A 13,247-nucleotide genomic window follows, 5' to 3' on the forward strand; every position below is an offset into this window, starting at 1 on the left:
GTTACTTCCATGATAATGTGAGCGAAACTGAGTGAAGGCAACTTGACTTGACAAAGGACACTTCGAATTTATTTAGCCATCTCCTTGTCTCTGAATGCAAGCCTTTGAGTGGGTTCTTAATCATAAACAATGGGATTATAATGGGATTGTGTAAAACTATGTCGTACATTATATGTGCCCCCCTTTTTTTTCTTCTTAACCTTAAGATCCGTATTTGGATCAGAACTCAGGTACTTAAAGTTTAACAGCCCTGCTCTAATATAATAAATAGGTAGATCTGTTACCAAGATACTAAACCTAAGAGAATCAGTTTGCACCATGGAGTATACGATGTCGAATCAAAGCTTGACTGCAAGCTCTTTCCAGAATTTCCCTGTCGAGGTGGTTCAACGGACCCTGTGCCATTTCAGCTGGGAGAGTCTCATAAAGTTCACGGCACTATCACCGTCATTGCTTTCCGTATTTGAGGGAGACAGAAAAAAAACATACTCCACCGCATCGCCGTGAGGGAACTAGGCATCGAGATCTTCGAAGCGGCTGTAGTTCGATACGCGTGCACGGTTCCAAGTCTCAAGGAGGCTCTAGATATTATAGTAGAATTCCCCACGGACCCCTTCAATCCCACGATCTACCTCGACGAGAAATGGACCTGCGACTTCCGGAAGTTCTGCCTGCCGTCGGAGTTCTGGACGATAGCCGTGTTCCGCGACATCATGGACTTCCACGAGCGAGTTCGAGAGCGAGTCGCGCTGTACGAAGGGTGGATACGCGAGAACGCCGGGAAGTCCGACTTCACCGCGGAATTGGCGACCCAACGCACGCCGGAAGAGGTACGGCGTGTCCCCATAGCCGTGTATGCGATGGAGATAGCCAGGCTCATGTACCCGGACAAGTACGCGGCATCCGGTGACGATGCTCTTATAGTTTGCTTCAATGGCAACTGGAGGGAATGGGTGCTTTTGGCCTATGAGGCGAGTTTCGACCCGCCTTTTATAATTGGCGGCCAGAATATGCTCAATGCTTGGTCCCTTTATATTCCCTCTGAGGTCACGGAAGGAATGCAACACTAGAATATGAGATTTAAGAGCCGGACTTGTGGCAAGCTGCTAGTAATGTTACCTTTTACTTAGTTAATTTGATTATAAATTTCAACTACCTGGCAGTCAGAAAAAGGCTTTAGGCACCTTGTATTCAACTCAATAGTGATAGGCACCGTAGTTATTATAACATACCTAGGTAGGTTAGGTACCTCCTATATAGCACGCCTGTTTTTGGGGATATGATGCTTTATGCAAGAACTGTCTGCAGTGAAACGCTAAGTCGGGAAAACTGCCAATGGTCGGTCGTATGATAGTAAGGACTGTATGACTGCAGCAGAGTTTCCGTGAAAACAAAGCACCTCTCGGAAAAGGTACCTTACCTTACCTAACCTATGGAGATGAGCTATTCCCATCCTCTAGCCCACGAGTATTAGTCGTGTGGTGGGCGAGTTATAATAATTGCTCTCGAGGAGTTCTTTTTACCTCAGCGCACTATGCGCCGTATAATTCAGTTTAGTTCAGTTCAAATGACGTTGATGATGAAATTGTCGGGCTCTACTGGCCAGATTATAAGTTGCATTAATCGAGGTACTTTGATGGACTTTAGTTACCTCTCCAGGGTTAATATCCATTTGCATAACCACATGTTTTGTTTTCTCATACACAGCGGTGTGACAGAGCTTTGAGCGAACCATCCAATAAAGTCCCCAATGAACCCTTATTATATAAAACTGCCCCTGACTATAGAATTAAATTGAGAAGCTTATGCAGGGCTATGCAATAGTTTAACCTTAGGTTAGGTACGTATTGTACAAGTAGGACTTAGTTTAGGTAGAGGTACCTTTTAGCAAGTTAATATGCTATAGACGTAGGTATCTATAACAAACAAATTTTTTTTTTCAAACATTTTATTACAATTGGGTGTAACTTCCTGATGCAATAGCCTACCTTGTGACCCGTCTATTCCGATTATCGAAGTTGATCAGCTCAACGCTACGGCTTCACCGTTGGGAAGGGAAGAAAAAAAAAGGAGACACCTGTATCATCATAGAATTCATTGCCCACCTCTGCCACTTCTGTAGCGCAACAAGTCCGGCTCTAGTGCAACATCTGGAGCATTCCTCAGCCACGATTTCATCTAGTCCAGTCGTTCGGGAATGCCAAGACCGCACAGCCACAAGACCGACTACGTTAGGTTAGGTATTCACTGGACTATCCGGACTACTAGCCGTTGCAGCTTTGTGCCGACTATCCGTTTTAATATCCACCACTGGCACCACTGGGCACCACTGGTTCGAAAATATGCCGTTAGTACCGGTTAGTACCGACACGTGCGCAGGTGCGGTGAATTGTAGAATTAGGAGGTACATATCTTAATTCTCTCTGGTCAGAGGCTGTGTTGTATGCCCACGTCACACAACGTGGCATAGCCGAATCACCTAGAACGTAGAGGTACATACGAGTAATAGGTGTATCCTTATTAGTAACAGGTAGGTAGGTACATATATCTATCCCGTATCCCTCCTGTCGTCTTTCTTGCCGTCTCTCCTATTATTCCTTCAACTCTTTACACCCTATAAACGAACAGCCAACCAATCCGGTTTGTAAAACTTACATTTCTATCATCACATTTCCATTTCCTCTGAAGAAACAAAGCTACCTACCAGGTAGTTACAGTAACTAGGTACCTAAGGTTTATTTATCAACTCATACTCGGCATACCAACATGGATCCTCGTTACGGCAACCAAGGTTACGGTGGTGACCGGCCCCAGGGTGAAGCCTCCTCTTACTATGGTGGTCAACCCAACTCTCAATATCCCCCTTACTCTGGCAGTCCAGAGGGACAACAAGGATACGGGCACCCACCATACGGACAACAAGGACACGAACAGCAGGGCTATGGACAGCAAGGATATGGGCAACCAAGTTATGGTCAACAAGGTTACGGACAGCAAGGGTACGGTGAACGACAGGGTGGAGGACCTTATCAGTCTGGCCCCCCAAATGCTGGCCCGGGAGAAGATGGTGAGCGTGGTCTGATGGGAGGCCTTGCTGGTGCCGCCGCTGGAGCTTACGGTGGACACAAAATGGGCCATGGAGTCATCGGAGCTATCGGAGGTGCTATTGTAGGCCACAAGCTGCAGGATTTCGTTCACGATCGCAAGGAAAAGAAAGAGGAAGAAAAGCTACACCAACAGTATTCCTCACCGCCGCCTGGCTATTCCGATTCTCACCATCACAGTGGGCGCCACTCCCCAAGTCGTGACAGGTCCATCGGAAGCTACGCCGGCAACTTTTCCTCCTCGTCGCGCGATATCCACCTCGAAGGAGATTACGATCTTCGCGCGACCTGCGAGCGCCGCGAAGGCGGGAGCCACGTGAGCACCCTGAATCTGAACGAAATCCTCAGTAACGAGGATGGTCACTTCAGGTGGGTAAGCGGAGGATCGGGTGCCAGCACCGTCACAGTTCAGCAGGGGGACACCCTGAGAGATATCGCCCGGCGGCACAACTGCAGCTTTGATGAGATCGCCAGGAGAAATAACCTTGCCAACCCAGACATGATCTACCCGGGACAAATCCTCCAAGTGCCTGGTGGATCGACCGGAAACTTCAGCTCTTCTGCTCGAGACATTCGTCTAGTCGACGGCGGACGGGTACTAGAGGCGGAGCTGCGTAATACCAGAGGCGAGTGGCATCGCAGCCGCATCAATTTGGACGAGCGCATTGGAAATTCGGATGGACATTTGCGCCTGGTTTAAAAGACTGGACTATGGGATGACATCAAATTAGGTACCTCTAGCCTAAACTTTGGGGGATTATAATTAAGGAATTTTAGTATGTTGTTCTTTATGAGAATGAAACTCCTCAGTCAGTTAGCGAATTTTTACTACCATGAACATCATTATTGGCCGATTATAAGTGGTGTTTTTGTATGTTGTGCATGATTTCATTGGGAACCCCTCTTCAGCTGTAGGGGCTTTTACTGGGTGCCCCCGAACAGCCACCCCCTTTTTGAGAATCCATCTTATATCAGTGATCACAGTTATACACTAGTTGGCAAATAAAATATTTAAAAATCCACATCTTGTAGTTGAATACTTAGGTAGTTAAGTAGTAGTAGTTAGTCTTGATAACCCGCTATGATTTAAGAGGGAGTTATTCTTGAATGAAGTTCCGCCAAGACTAACATAGGTTAGGTACATACATCACAGGTCCAATAAAAGGCAAAGTCAACAAATAAACCAAACCAATAGGTGACCATACCCGAAGATGATCAACCGAGTAAGCACTTATAATAACAAGCCTCTTATTACCAAAGGGGTTGTAAATAAGTTCTATCTGCTTTAAGCAACTCTTACGGCAAACCCCGCAACCAACATCTCATTTCTCACCAACCAGGTAATTCCAATATGCCTTCGGTAACGCAGCCCATCCCGTACATCCACCTCCTCTGCATGCATGAATCGGCCTCGGACGCATTCGTACGCGCGGCGGCAGAGCAGGGCCTCGAGCCGCCCTTACTCAACTTCACCATCCACAACACGTACCTCGCGGACCTGGCGCCCTCGGTGACCTTCGACCTGGTGGTGTCGCCCGCGAACTCGTACGGGATCCTGGACGGCGGGTTCGACGACGCCATCTCGCGCGCCTTCAGCCCGCGGGGGGACTATGACGCCCTCACGCGCGTCGCCCAGCGCGAGCTGTACCGCCTGCACGGCGGTTACCTGCCCCCCGGCTCGTGCTGCCTCGTCCGCATCCCCGAGCCGTTCCGCGGGACCTTGCGGTACCACGACGGCCGCGGCTGGGGCTGCAGATTCCTCGCGCTGTGCCCGACCATGCGCGTGCCCGCGCCGTGCGATTGGGACCGGGACGTCGTGTACGAGTGCGTGTGGAGCCTGCTGAATGCGATCGAGCGGCATAACAGGGGAGTCGAAGCGGAAGCAGAAGAAGAAGAAGAAGAAGGGGGAGAAGGAGCTAGTAGTGGCTCTGGTTCGACGAAGATAGGATCTATCCTGATGACGCCGTTGGGCACGGGGACCGGGAAGATTTCCGACGACAAGTGGGCGAAGCAGGCGGTCCTGGCTATTAAACATTTTATCGATGCCAAGCAGCATCCCGAGACGTGGTCGGCTATGAGTTGGAAGGAGACGGGTAAGATCGATATAGAGTTGATGAAGACGCAGAGCCCGAGTGAATTGGCAAGGTACTTTCAACGCTAGGTTAAGTCGTTATGCAGCTTTTACATATCAAGTAAAATATATCCGGCAAATATAAAGAATTCACTTATTATCGAAGACCTCGCTGGAAGAAGTATAATTGCTAAGTTAGGTTTGGTAGGTATCTATTGCTCTACATAATATTCGTGGTTTGTTGAAACTTTGCTGCTTGATGGTTGACCTTGTCATAGACTCGTTCAAGTTATTTCGATAACCGCCAGCGCAGTTTATAACTCCCGCTCAGATAGCTTTAACCTGCCCTTGGAACCTGGGAATTTGTTTCGTGAATTTTGCAGGGTCATCTCTGGCACCCTCTTTCCAGTATTCGTACTCGATCCACTGCGACGCCAGAGGTTAATACTTTACTTAACTTTATAGGATGCTTTCGACTTGGGGTTTTGAATACGGGTTTGAACGTAACATCCCCCAGAGATTAGGGGCGGGGAGGCTTGGTGTTGTTCAATGTGACTTACCGCGTTCTCGGGCATCTGCTCCTCCATAGCGGCCATCCAATTTCCCAGGTCCGGGGAGAGCGGTATTACGCCCGTCTCCAACACATACTGATCCCAAAGCTTCACTAACTCCTTAAGCCTCTCGGGCTCTTGCTCCGCTAGATCGTGCACTTCGCCGGGGTCCTTCGCGAGGTTGTAGAGTTGCCATCGCTCGGGGCCCTTGGGCTTGGGAATGAAGACGATCTTCCAGTCGCCCTTGCGGCATGCCGCTCGTCCGCACGTCTCCCATCCATTGATAAATTCTTTCTCATGGATGCTTTCCGCCTTCTTTTCCAGGTACGGGACCATCGACTTGCCTCGCATGGAGACGACTTCTCGGCCTTGGTAGGTCGGCGCCGGGTGCTTGACGCCAGCCATCTCGAGGATCGTTGGGGCAAGATCCATTACGGTCGCGAACTGGTGCGTTATGCTTCCCGGTTCGAATTGCCCATTGAAACTCGCTGGGGGCTTCATCATATACGGAACCCGGACGCCGCCTTCGGTTGTGTATGCCTTGTATAGTCTACTTGGTGCCGTGGCAGCCTGTGCCCATCTCGGCCCGTACCATATAAATGAATCGCTGTTTCCGAGGTTGTCGATGTGGTTGTTGTAGTATTTCTTCAGGTGCTGAAGCATGGTGCTTTGGACTATGGGGTAAGCTTCGTAGGCGGCGCCCTCGGCACCATTGTCGGAGAGGAAGCACACGAAAGTGTTATTCAGCTCGCCGATTTCCTCAAGATAATCAACAACCTTCCCGACGTTGGCGTCGATACACTCTACCATACCGGCGAAAGACTCCATTGCGCGGCACGAGTTCGCTCGCTCTTCGTCGCTCATGTCTTTCCACTGTTTAACTTCATCGGCTACAACTGGGTGCGGCTCGACGTCTTGAGGGACCATACCGAGATCTTTGAGGCGTTGGAGACGCTTCAGACGGAGAGCATCGGGGCCGTCGTCATACACCCCGCGGTACTTCTTGATGTATTCCTGAGGAGCCTGGAGAGGCCAGTGAGGGGCAGTGAATGGGAGATAGGCGAAGAACGGTCGCTCATCCTTGTTTTTCTTCCAATCTTTTAAGTATTGTATCATCTTGTCGCCGTATCCATTTGAAGAATACCACCCCTCAGGTAGTTTCTTAACATACTCGCCGTCTTCGCTGTGGAGGGCGATGAAGCTCATTGTCATGAACTCTGGTATTTGATCCATGCTCTCTAACTGGGGCTCGTATCCATAATGATTACTACACGCCGGTAGATGTGCAAAGCTCCTCTCAAAACCTCGAGCTTTCGGGCTTCGTTCCGGCGTTAAGCCTAGATGCCATTTCCCTGACATGAGAGTCAGGTAACCCGCGTCACGGAGTAGCTCAGGTAGCGCAACCACCCGTTCGTTGAGGTATCCCTCGTACCCGGGCATGCCACGCTGGACTGCCGTCGACATTGTTCCATTAGGGTCGTTCTGGCCGGATATATTAGTCCATTCGACTAGATTTCCGAGCCCGGCGATGTGGTGATCCGTGCCGGTCATTATCATGGCTCGGGATGGCGAGCACGCTGCCGCCGCGTGGAAATCCGTAAATCGGATCCCATTCTTAGCGATATTATCGATGTTGGGCGTGTTTATTTCGCCGCCGAATGACCCAACATCTGAAAAGCCCAGATCATCGGCCAAAGCGATAAGAAAGTTGGGCCTTTTTCCTGGAGCCATAATAATTGAGTTGTGTATAGATATTTCTATAATGTTACGCTCTAAGTACTGAATACCTTAGATAGCCTTTCATGGCCCCTTATTTCTCTGGAACCTCACAACAGAAAAGAAAAGAAATTCCAAAACAAAGTCGAGGTATATTAGTAGCTATATAAACCATCCTACGAAGTCATAAAGGCGTCTGTCCTTTTTTCCGATGGCGTCGCTTCTCACAGCGATGTCGCAGTTCACTATCAACGTCTAAACGTGAAAGGGGGTTACATGCAAAACCCATACTTTCTCACATAGCTGATGATAATGAGCTGACAGGGAATACTGGTCTCCGAGATGCTCGGTCGCTGGGCCTATATCAATTCTTATTGGCTGTCGCCTATAGAATTCCGCTTAGGGACGGAAATAGACGCGGTCCTAGATTCTAGTCCAAGGACCCCTATGGCTCCCCCGCAAATATCAAGACAAGGGACTTCTTGGAAGCTCGGCTGTCGGTCGCCCAAGTCTCTGAATGGATGCAAGAACCCCTGTATAGTAACACTTGGCTGGTCGATCGCAACTGACGCTCCAACCTACTAATCACGTCATCGCCGTAACTTGTCGATGTTCGAATTTCTCGTAGCTATAATGAGCAGTGACAATCCAGCTTTACTAACCGAGGCAGCCTGGCCTTATTTTCGAAGGGAATTGGAGTTATAAGGTTAGGAAACCCCCAGAATGTCATGGACGAAATACAGCCCTTGCTTCAAAGACCTAGCGAAGACGAGCTGGTACTACCTACCAGGACGAATATGGCAGGTACCACGTTAGGCAAGATCAGGGCCTATTGGCTGGGTTCCGTAGTTTGCATGGGTGGATTTCTGTTTGGATATGATAGTGGAATGTAAGTGCAGTAAGCTAATATAAATTTCGTCGTAGATAGACTAACATCAATTATAGTGTTGGTAAGCAATACTATGCTGTTAGAAAAACTAGTGAGGCGATAAAAAAATGTTAACCTTTTAAATTACTCTAGGCGGTGTCTTGACTATGGCTTCTTTTCAGTCCGACTACCGGTACGGAAGCGCTGACAAGACGCACACGAACTCGCTTTCAGTGGGACTTCAACAACTAGGCGGCTTCCTCGCTTGCTTCCTTGCTTGGCCTCTGACTGACAGACTTGGACGGAGGAAATCACTGATGATATCTTCGTTTATATTCTGCATTGGTGCTACTGTCCAAACTATCAATACTCACTCGCTCGCCGCATTCTACGTTGCAAGAGTGGTCGCCGGCATTGGACTTGGCGCAGCGACAGTAGTGGTGCCAATGTTCAATAGCGAAATGATGCCAAAAGAGATGCGCGGCCAGGTTGGGTCGTTCTTCCAATGGTTCTACACTTTTGTAAGTATCGACACACGTTGCGAGGCACACCAATCTAATATCTATAGGGGATATTCGTATCATACTGGGTAGATTACGGTGTAGCCAGGGGCATCTCATCAACCAGTTCCTCCCAATGGCAAATTCCAGTTGGGCTTCAGCTTGTGCCCGCTGCTCTCCTCGGCTTGGGGATGCTGACAGTTCCCGAAAGTGCACGATGGCTTATGAAGAAGGGCAGACATGAAGAGGCTTGGAAAAGTCTCCAGTGGATCCGGGCTGATAATTCTCAAGCGACCACCGACGAGATGGAAGAGATACGCTCTGGCGTCATAGCAGAAACTGCTGCCACTGAGGGTTTCCAAATACGAGGTAAGTAATTCTACTCTGTGCTCCGGCCCACGTTGAGTAGTCCAGCAAATTCTCACATACCTGCTCGTAACGCAGAACTCCTAGAAAAAGAAAGCTTCAAACGAGTATTTGCCGCTTTTGCTATATTTACAGCGCAGCAAGCTACTGGGGCAACGGCCTTTGCTTACTTCGGGCCCCAATATTTCAATCTTATCGTAGTTAACGAAGAGCAAAGTCTCCTATTAACTGCTATATTCGGCGCGGTGAAAGTGGTAGCCTGCGGAATCTTCGTTATGTTCTTTTCGGAGCGCCTTTCGCGGCGCCAGGTCTTAATTGGCGGTGCTGCTTTTATGGCCGCTTGTCAAATCACTACGGCCGCCGTGGTAGAGTCCTTCCCAGCTCCGAAAGAAGGGGGAAATGCGGCCGCCCCATCCGGTATTGCTACCGTCGCTCTCATTTACTTATTTGTTATCGCGTATAACTTCAGCTGGGGCCCAATGCCTTGGCCATATGTATCCGAGTAAGCGCATACCTGCTTGGCCTTTAGTAGCCCCTTATTCAAAGCGATTAGAGTTTGGCTGATATCACAAAGGATTTTCCCCGCAAGGATTCGAGAGCCTGGCGTTGCCGTCGGTGTTGCGTCACAGTGGCTATTCAACTTCGTCTTCTCATTGACAACTCCGTACATGATTTCGTCTCTAGGCTGGGGGACTTTCTTACTATGGGGTAACTCAATAAATTCCGCGATGCATACTAGATGCTGACTGTTTCGTAGGAATTTTTGACGTAGTTATCGCAGTTCTTGCTTTCGCGTTCCTTGAAGAGACTAGGGGGTTATCACTTGAGGCTATTGCACAGCAACGATTCCAAGTGAATAGTTCACTAGATAAGAGGGTAGATAAGAGCAAAGATGTGTATCGAGGTAGGTAGAAGATCATGAGGGCTAGCACCCTCCTTCGAGATGTTATAGGAGAGGTCCCTCGTAAAGCGGACCTAACTGTATTAAATCCCAGGTTCTGCCAAGAATCCAAGCAGATGGTATTCAAAGCTAGTCGTTAAAGTGGTATTTCGGTTTATTACTTACCGAATATTGTTTGACTCCAAGGTCTGTGATTTATCCATTGTATTAATAAGACATATAGGTATATTTCTTGGCTAGAAGGTATTTAGGGGGTATTCTTGGCATTTATACCACTAGCAATGGCTACAAGGGAGACACGCCAGCGTACTTCTCGAAATGCCGATATGTTCCGTAGGGGAAATTCAGAAACTAGGCAAGAGTAATATTACCATAGGTATGTATTCGCCGTGAAGTTATCAAAAGTCATATTGACGAAACTGAATATAAGCATCCACCGAACCTAAGAACGGCCAAAGTGCCGGAACGGGTTCCTAAAGCAATGCTGAACACCGAATGCTATAACATATGACACATTACATATCGCTGTGGTTTCATTCTATTAGCCAGGTAGGCAGAGTAATGACGGTGTTAGTGATACCTGACATGCTTAGCATGTTTAGAGGCCCATACTACTGAAGCAACTAAATATTTACGATGAATTGCCTGATGTTGTTCTAAAAGAAGAGTCCTTTCAACTTACTTCCTTAGTTACTTGTACAAAGTACTTCATGCAAGGTTAGTAGCGCCTATATCAGCCTTATGCAGCATAAGCTTTAGCGCTACTGCACGGTAAACCCTTTTGCATTAGTGCAGTCTAGGCTAAATTTAGGAGGTACCTAGGTACATGAACTAAACAACCTTCATTCAGAGCTTTAATCATATTATGACAATTCTCCGGACATTTAGCACCTTTAATATGACCCTGGTTTTCGAAGTAACAATCATTCATAAAAAATTATAAATCTGTTGAGCTGCGGAGAGGTTCTTACCAACCTTACATGATCACTAATGAGCTGAGAGTCGAAATGATTATCCTAACTTTAGTAACTTAGATGTTCTTATTAAATCTCAATATCATATATGACCAAGAACACTTGATATACTGCTTAATACATGATAGAATGTATCTTTAACACGGACGTGTCTCTATCACAATTGGGAATTGAGACGATTTATAACAATAAGCCCCGTTTATTGCCGTAACGCTTTCCTCCACTGTGATTGTGGCCTTGTCTAGTCCAAAAGTCTGAACGACTGCCAAGATAAGATTTAACAAAGCTGTCAGAGAAATTAATCAAGATAAACGATCTTGTTATTGACACATGTATATAACCTACCCTGGGTCAATGGGGAATGCTGGAAGCCACGGCTCTTCACTATGGATGGCCTTTGTGGCAGCATACAAGGCGTTCTGCAATGTGAGCATGTTCCTATACACAAGGTAATTATCCTATACACAAGGTAATTAGATCAGTTAGGATACCGAGATAAGGATCCTAGGGGTTCACTAAGTTTAAATCTTAACTTTCGACCAACTTATGAATGAAGATTAGCATTAACTCCTGGCATTGTTGTAGGCTTTTGTGTACCTAGTATTACGTAATCTTGGTAGGTACTTAGGTACCTAGGTATGTTTGCCCCCACTGTGATTACCTAACCTAACCTAACCTAATCGCCATCGAACGTCTTTCTCCACTAAAGGTTGTTTGAGTCCAGACCATTTCATAATCCAAACTCAAGAAATCAATCACCATATTTTAAACTCTACCCAAGCAAGGTCGCCGTTATTTCTTATCCCTCTTTATCTAATATTCGAGGCTTACAGGCCCATACTTTCGCGGAATTCCAATACCCTTCTTATTGCCTTTCGCTTTTAGACTTTTCAAGACCATACTGTTATAATGGGCGATATCGCAAGCCTCGAGGAAGACATCAAGCAATACCAAGAGCAGGTGAGTTGGACTCAGGTGAACCATCGCTTATTCCACGCGCAGAGATTACTGACCAAGATACCTACAGCTCGATGTCGTTAACGCCGGCCTTAAAGACGATTCTAGTAACGCAGAGCTTCTTGCTCTCAAGTCTGAGTTAGATGATGCGCTTGCGCTATTGTACGAAACCCTTGCTGAACTAAAGCCGACCAAGGCACCTCCGCAGCCGAAAGATCCATCCCCACCACCACCAACCCAGGAGAAATGGTCGCGAGAGAATCATCCCGCATTCAAGAAGAATGTCCCTGCCGAAGATAAGGAAGGCGACACGGTTCCGGTGAACTACAAGGTCAATGACACTGTCATGGCTAAATGGGTATCTGGTGATAAATCATTTTACCCCGCGCGCATCACATCCATCACCGGTTCCTCTACCGCCCCGATCTACGTTGTCAAGTTCAAGAGTTACGATACCACCGAGCAATTACGCGCGAAGGATATCCGCCCTATCGCGCAGAAGAGGAAGGCTGATGGCACCCCCGTCAACAGCGCCAGCCCGTTTCCGGCCCCATCCCAACCCGCAGCACCTTCAACCTCATCATCTAACCCCGGAGTTATTTCTGCCGCCGCCAGCATAAATCCCGAGCTCGCACAGAAAAATCGCGAAGAGGCGTTAAAGAATGCCGGTGACGTAAAGCCCAAGGCTAAGAAGATCAAGGCAACGAAAGAACTCGAGGCTGGCAAGAGCAAGTGGCAAGAGTTCAACACCAAGTCGAAATTCGCTAAATCCCACAAGGCCAAGAAGGACAGTATGTTCCGTACACCTGAGGGTGTGAACGGCCGAGGTCAGCCATCCAATTGTATTCGCGTTATTAGACTAGCAACTAACCCCCTTTGCAGTTGGCTTTACTGGCTCAGGCCAGGCTATGCGGAAAGATCCCACAAGGAGCCGCCACATTTACCAAACCAATGAGGAATTGGACTAATATCAGTTGCAGGTGGCCCTTACTGCGTGGGTGATTGCATGGTTCACGTCTCCTCTAGGAGAAAAAGAAAAGGCGGAATTTGGGAATGGAGGTTTTATAGGCTTTGATCCCCTTTGTCCCTAATTAGGTTCTACGGATGCTAACATAGCCCCCCGGACTTAGACGCTCTCTTTAGCGCATCGGCTCTTGTAACCGCGCTCCTGAGCATGAATATAAACGGATTTCTAGAACGGAGAGTTTCTCTTGCTTCATAATGACCCTAGCATTATCT

General features: G+C 47.8%; 6 protein-coding genes across 6 annotated transcripts; 5 read left to right on the plus strand and 1 right to left on the minus strand.

Annotated features, from left to right (window-relative positions):
- Window positions 1–318: 318 nt before the first annotated feature.
- Window positions 319–1,070, plus strand: F4812DRAFT_454847 (uncharacterized protein; the record flags this gene model as incomplete). The annotated part of the gene is made up of 2 exons (XM_047936717.1): window positions 319–459; window positions 525–1,070. The coding sequence occupies 2 exons, from the start codon at window positions 319–321 to the stop codon at window positions 1,068–1,070; spliced, it is 687 nt and encodes a 228-aa protein (XP_047795343.1).
- A 1,522-nt stretch (window positions 1,071–2,592) lies between these two features.
- On the plus strand, window positions 2,593–4,130 carry F4812DRAFT_36474 (carbohydrate-binding module family 50 protein). Its single transcript, XM_047931883.1, has one exon. It carries the CDS (start codon window positions 2,767–2,769, stop codon window positions 3,802–3,804), a length of 1,038 nt encoding a protein of 345 aa, XP_047795344.1. The 5' UTR covers window positions 2,593–2,766; the 3' UTR covers window positions 3,805–4,130.
- Window positions 4,130–5,335, plus strand: F4812DRAFT_36469 (macro domain-like protein). The gene has a single exon (XM_047931882.1). The coding sequence runs from the start codon at window positions 4,456–4,458 to the stop codon at window positions 5,263–5,265; it is 810 nt and encodes a 269-aa protein (XP_047795345.1). The 5' UTR covers window positions 4,130–4,455; the 3' UTR covers window positions 5,266–5,335.
- Window positions 5,336–5,348: 13 nt separating this feature from the next.
- On the minus strand, window positions 5,349–8,071 carry F4812DRAFT_411334 (alkaline phosphatase-like protein). Its single transcript, XM_047932608.1, has 2 exons — window positions 5,736–8,071; window positions 5,349–5,601 (listed from the first exon to the last, which is right to left on the minus strand). Exons 1-2 carry the CDS (start codon window positions 7,455–7,457, stop codon window positions 5,503–5,505), a joined length of 1,821 nt encoding a protein of 606 aa, XP_047795346.1. The 5' UTR covers window positions 7,458–8,071; the 3' UTR covers window positions 5,349–5,502.
- F4812DRAFT_411336 (general substrate transporter) lies at window positions 8,072–10,380 on the plus strand. Its single transcript, XM_047932609.1, has 7 exons — window positions 8,072–8,331; window positions 8,388–8,392; window positions 8,464–8,831; window positions 8,879–9,179; window positions 9,255–9,678; window positions 9,751–9,884; window positions 9,934–10,380. The coding sequence occupies exons 1-7, from the start codon at window positions 8,171–8,173 to the stop codon at window positions 10,086–10,088; spliced, it is 1,548 nt and encodes a 515-aa protein (XP_047795347.1). The 5' UTR covers window positions 8,072–8,170; the 3' UTR covers window positions 10,089–10,380.
- A 1,580-nt stretch (window positions 10,381–11,960) lies between these two features.
- F4812DRAFT_454852 (uncharacterized protein) lies at window positions 11,961–12,976 on the plus strand (the record flags this gene model as incomplete). Its single annotated transcript, XM_047936718.1, has 3 exons — window positions 11,961–12,011; window positions 12,079–12,835; window positions 12,891–12,976. 3 exons carry the CDS (start codon window positions 11,961–11,963, stop codon window positions 12,974–12,976), a joined length of 894 nt encoding a protein of 297 aa, XP_047795348.1.
- Window positions 12,977–13,247: the final 271 nt, after the last annotated feature.

Source organism: Daldinia caldariorum, assembly GCF_022478825.1.
Source record: "Daldinia caldariorum strain CBS 122874 unplaced genomic scaffold F4812scaffold_1, whole genome shotgun sequence".
NCBI lineage: Eukaryota > Fungi > Ascomycota > Sordariomycetes > Xylariales > Hypoxylaceae > Daldinia > Daldinia caldariorum.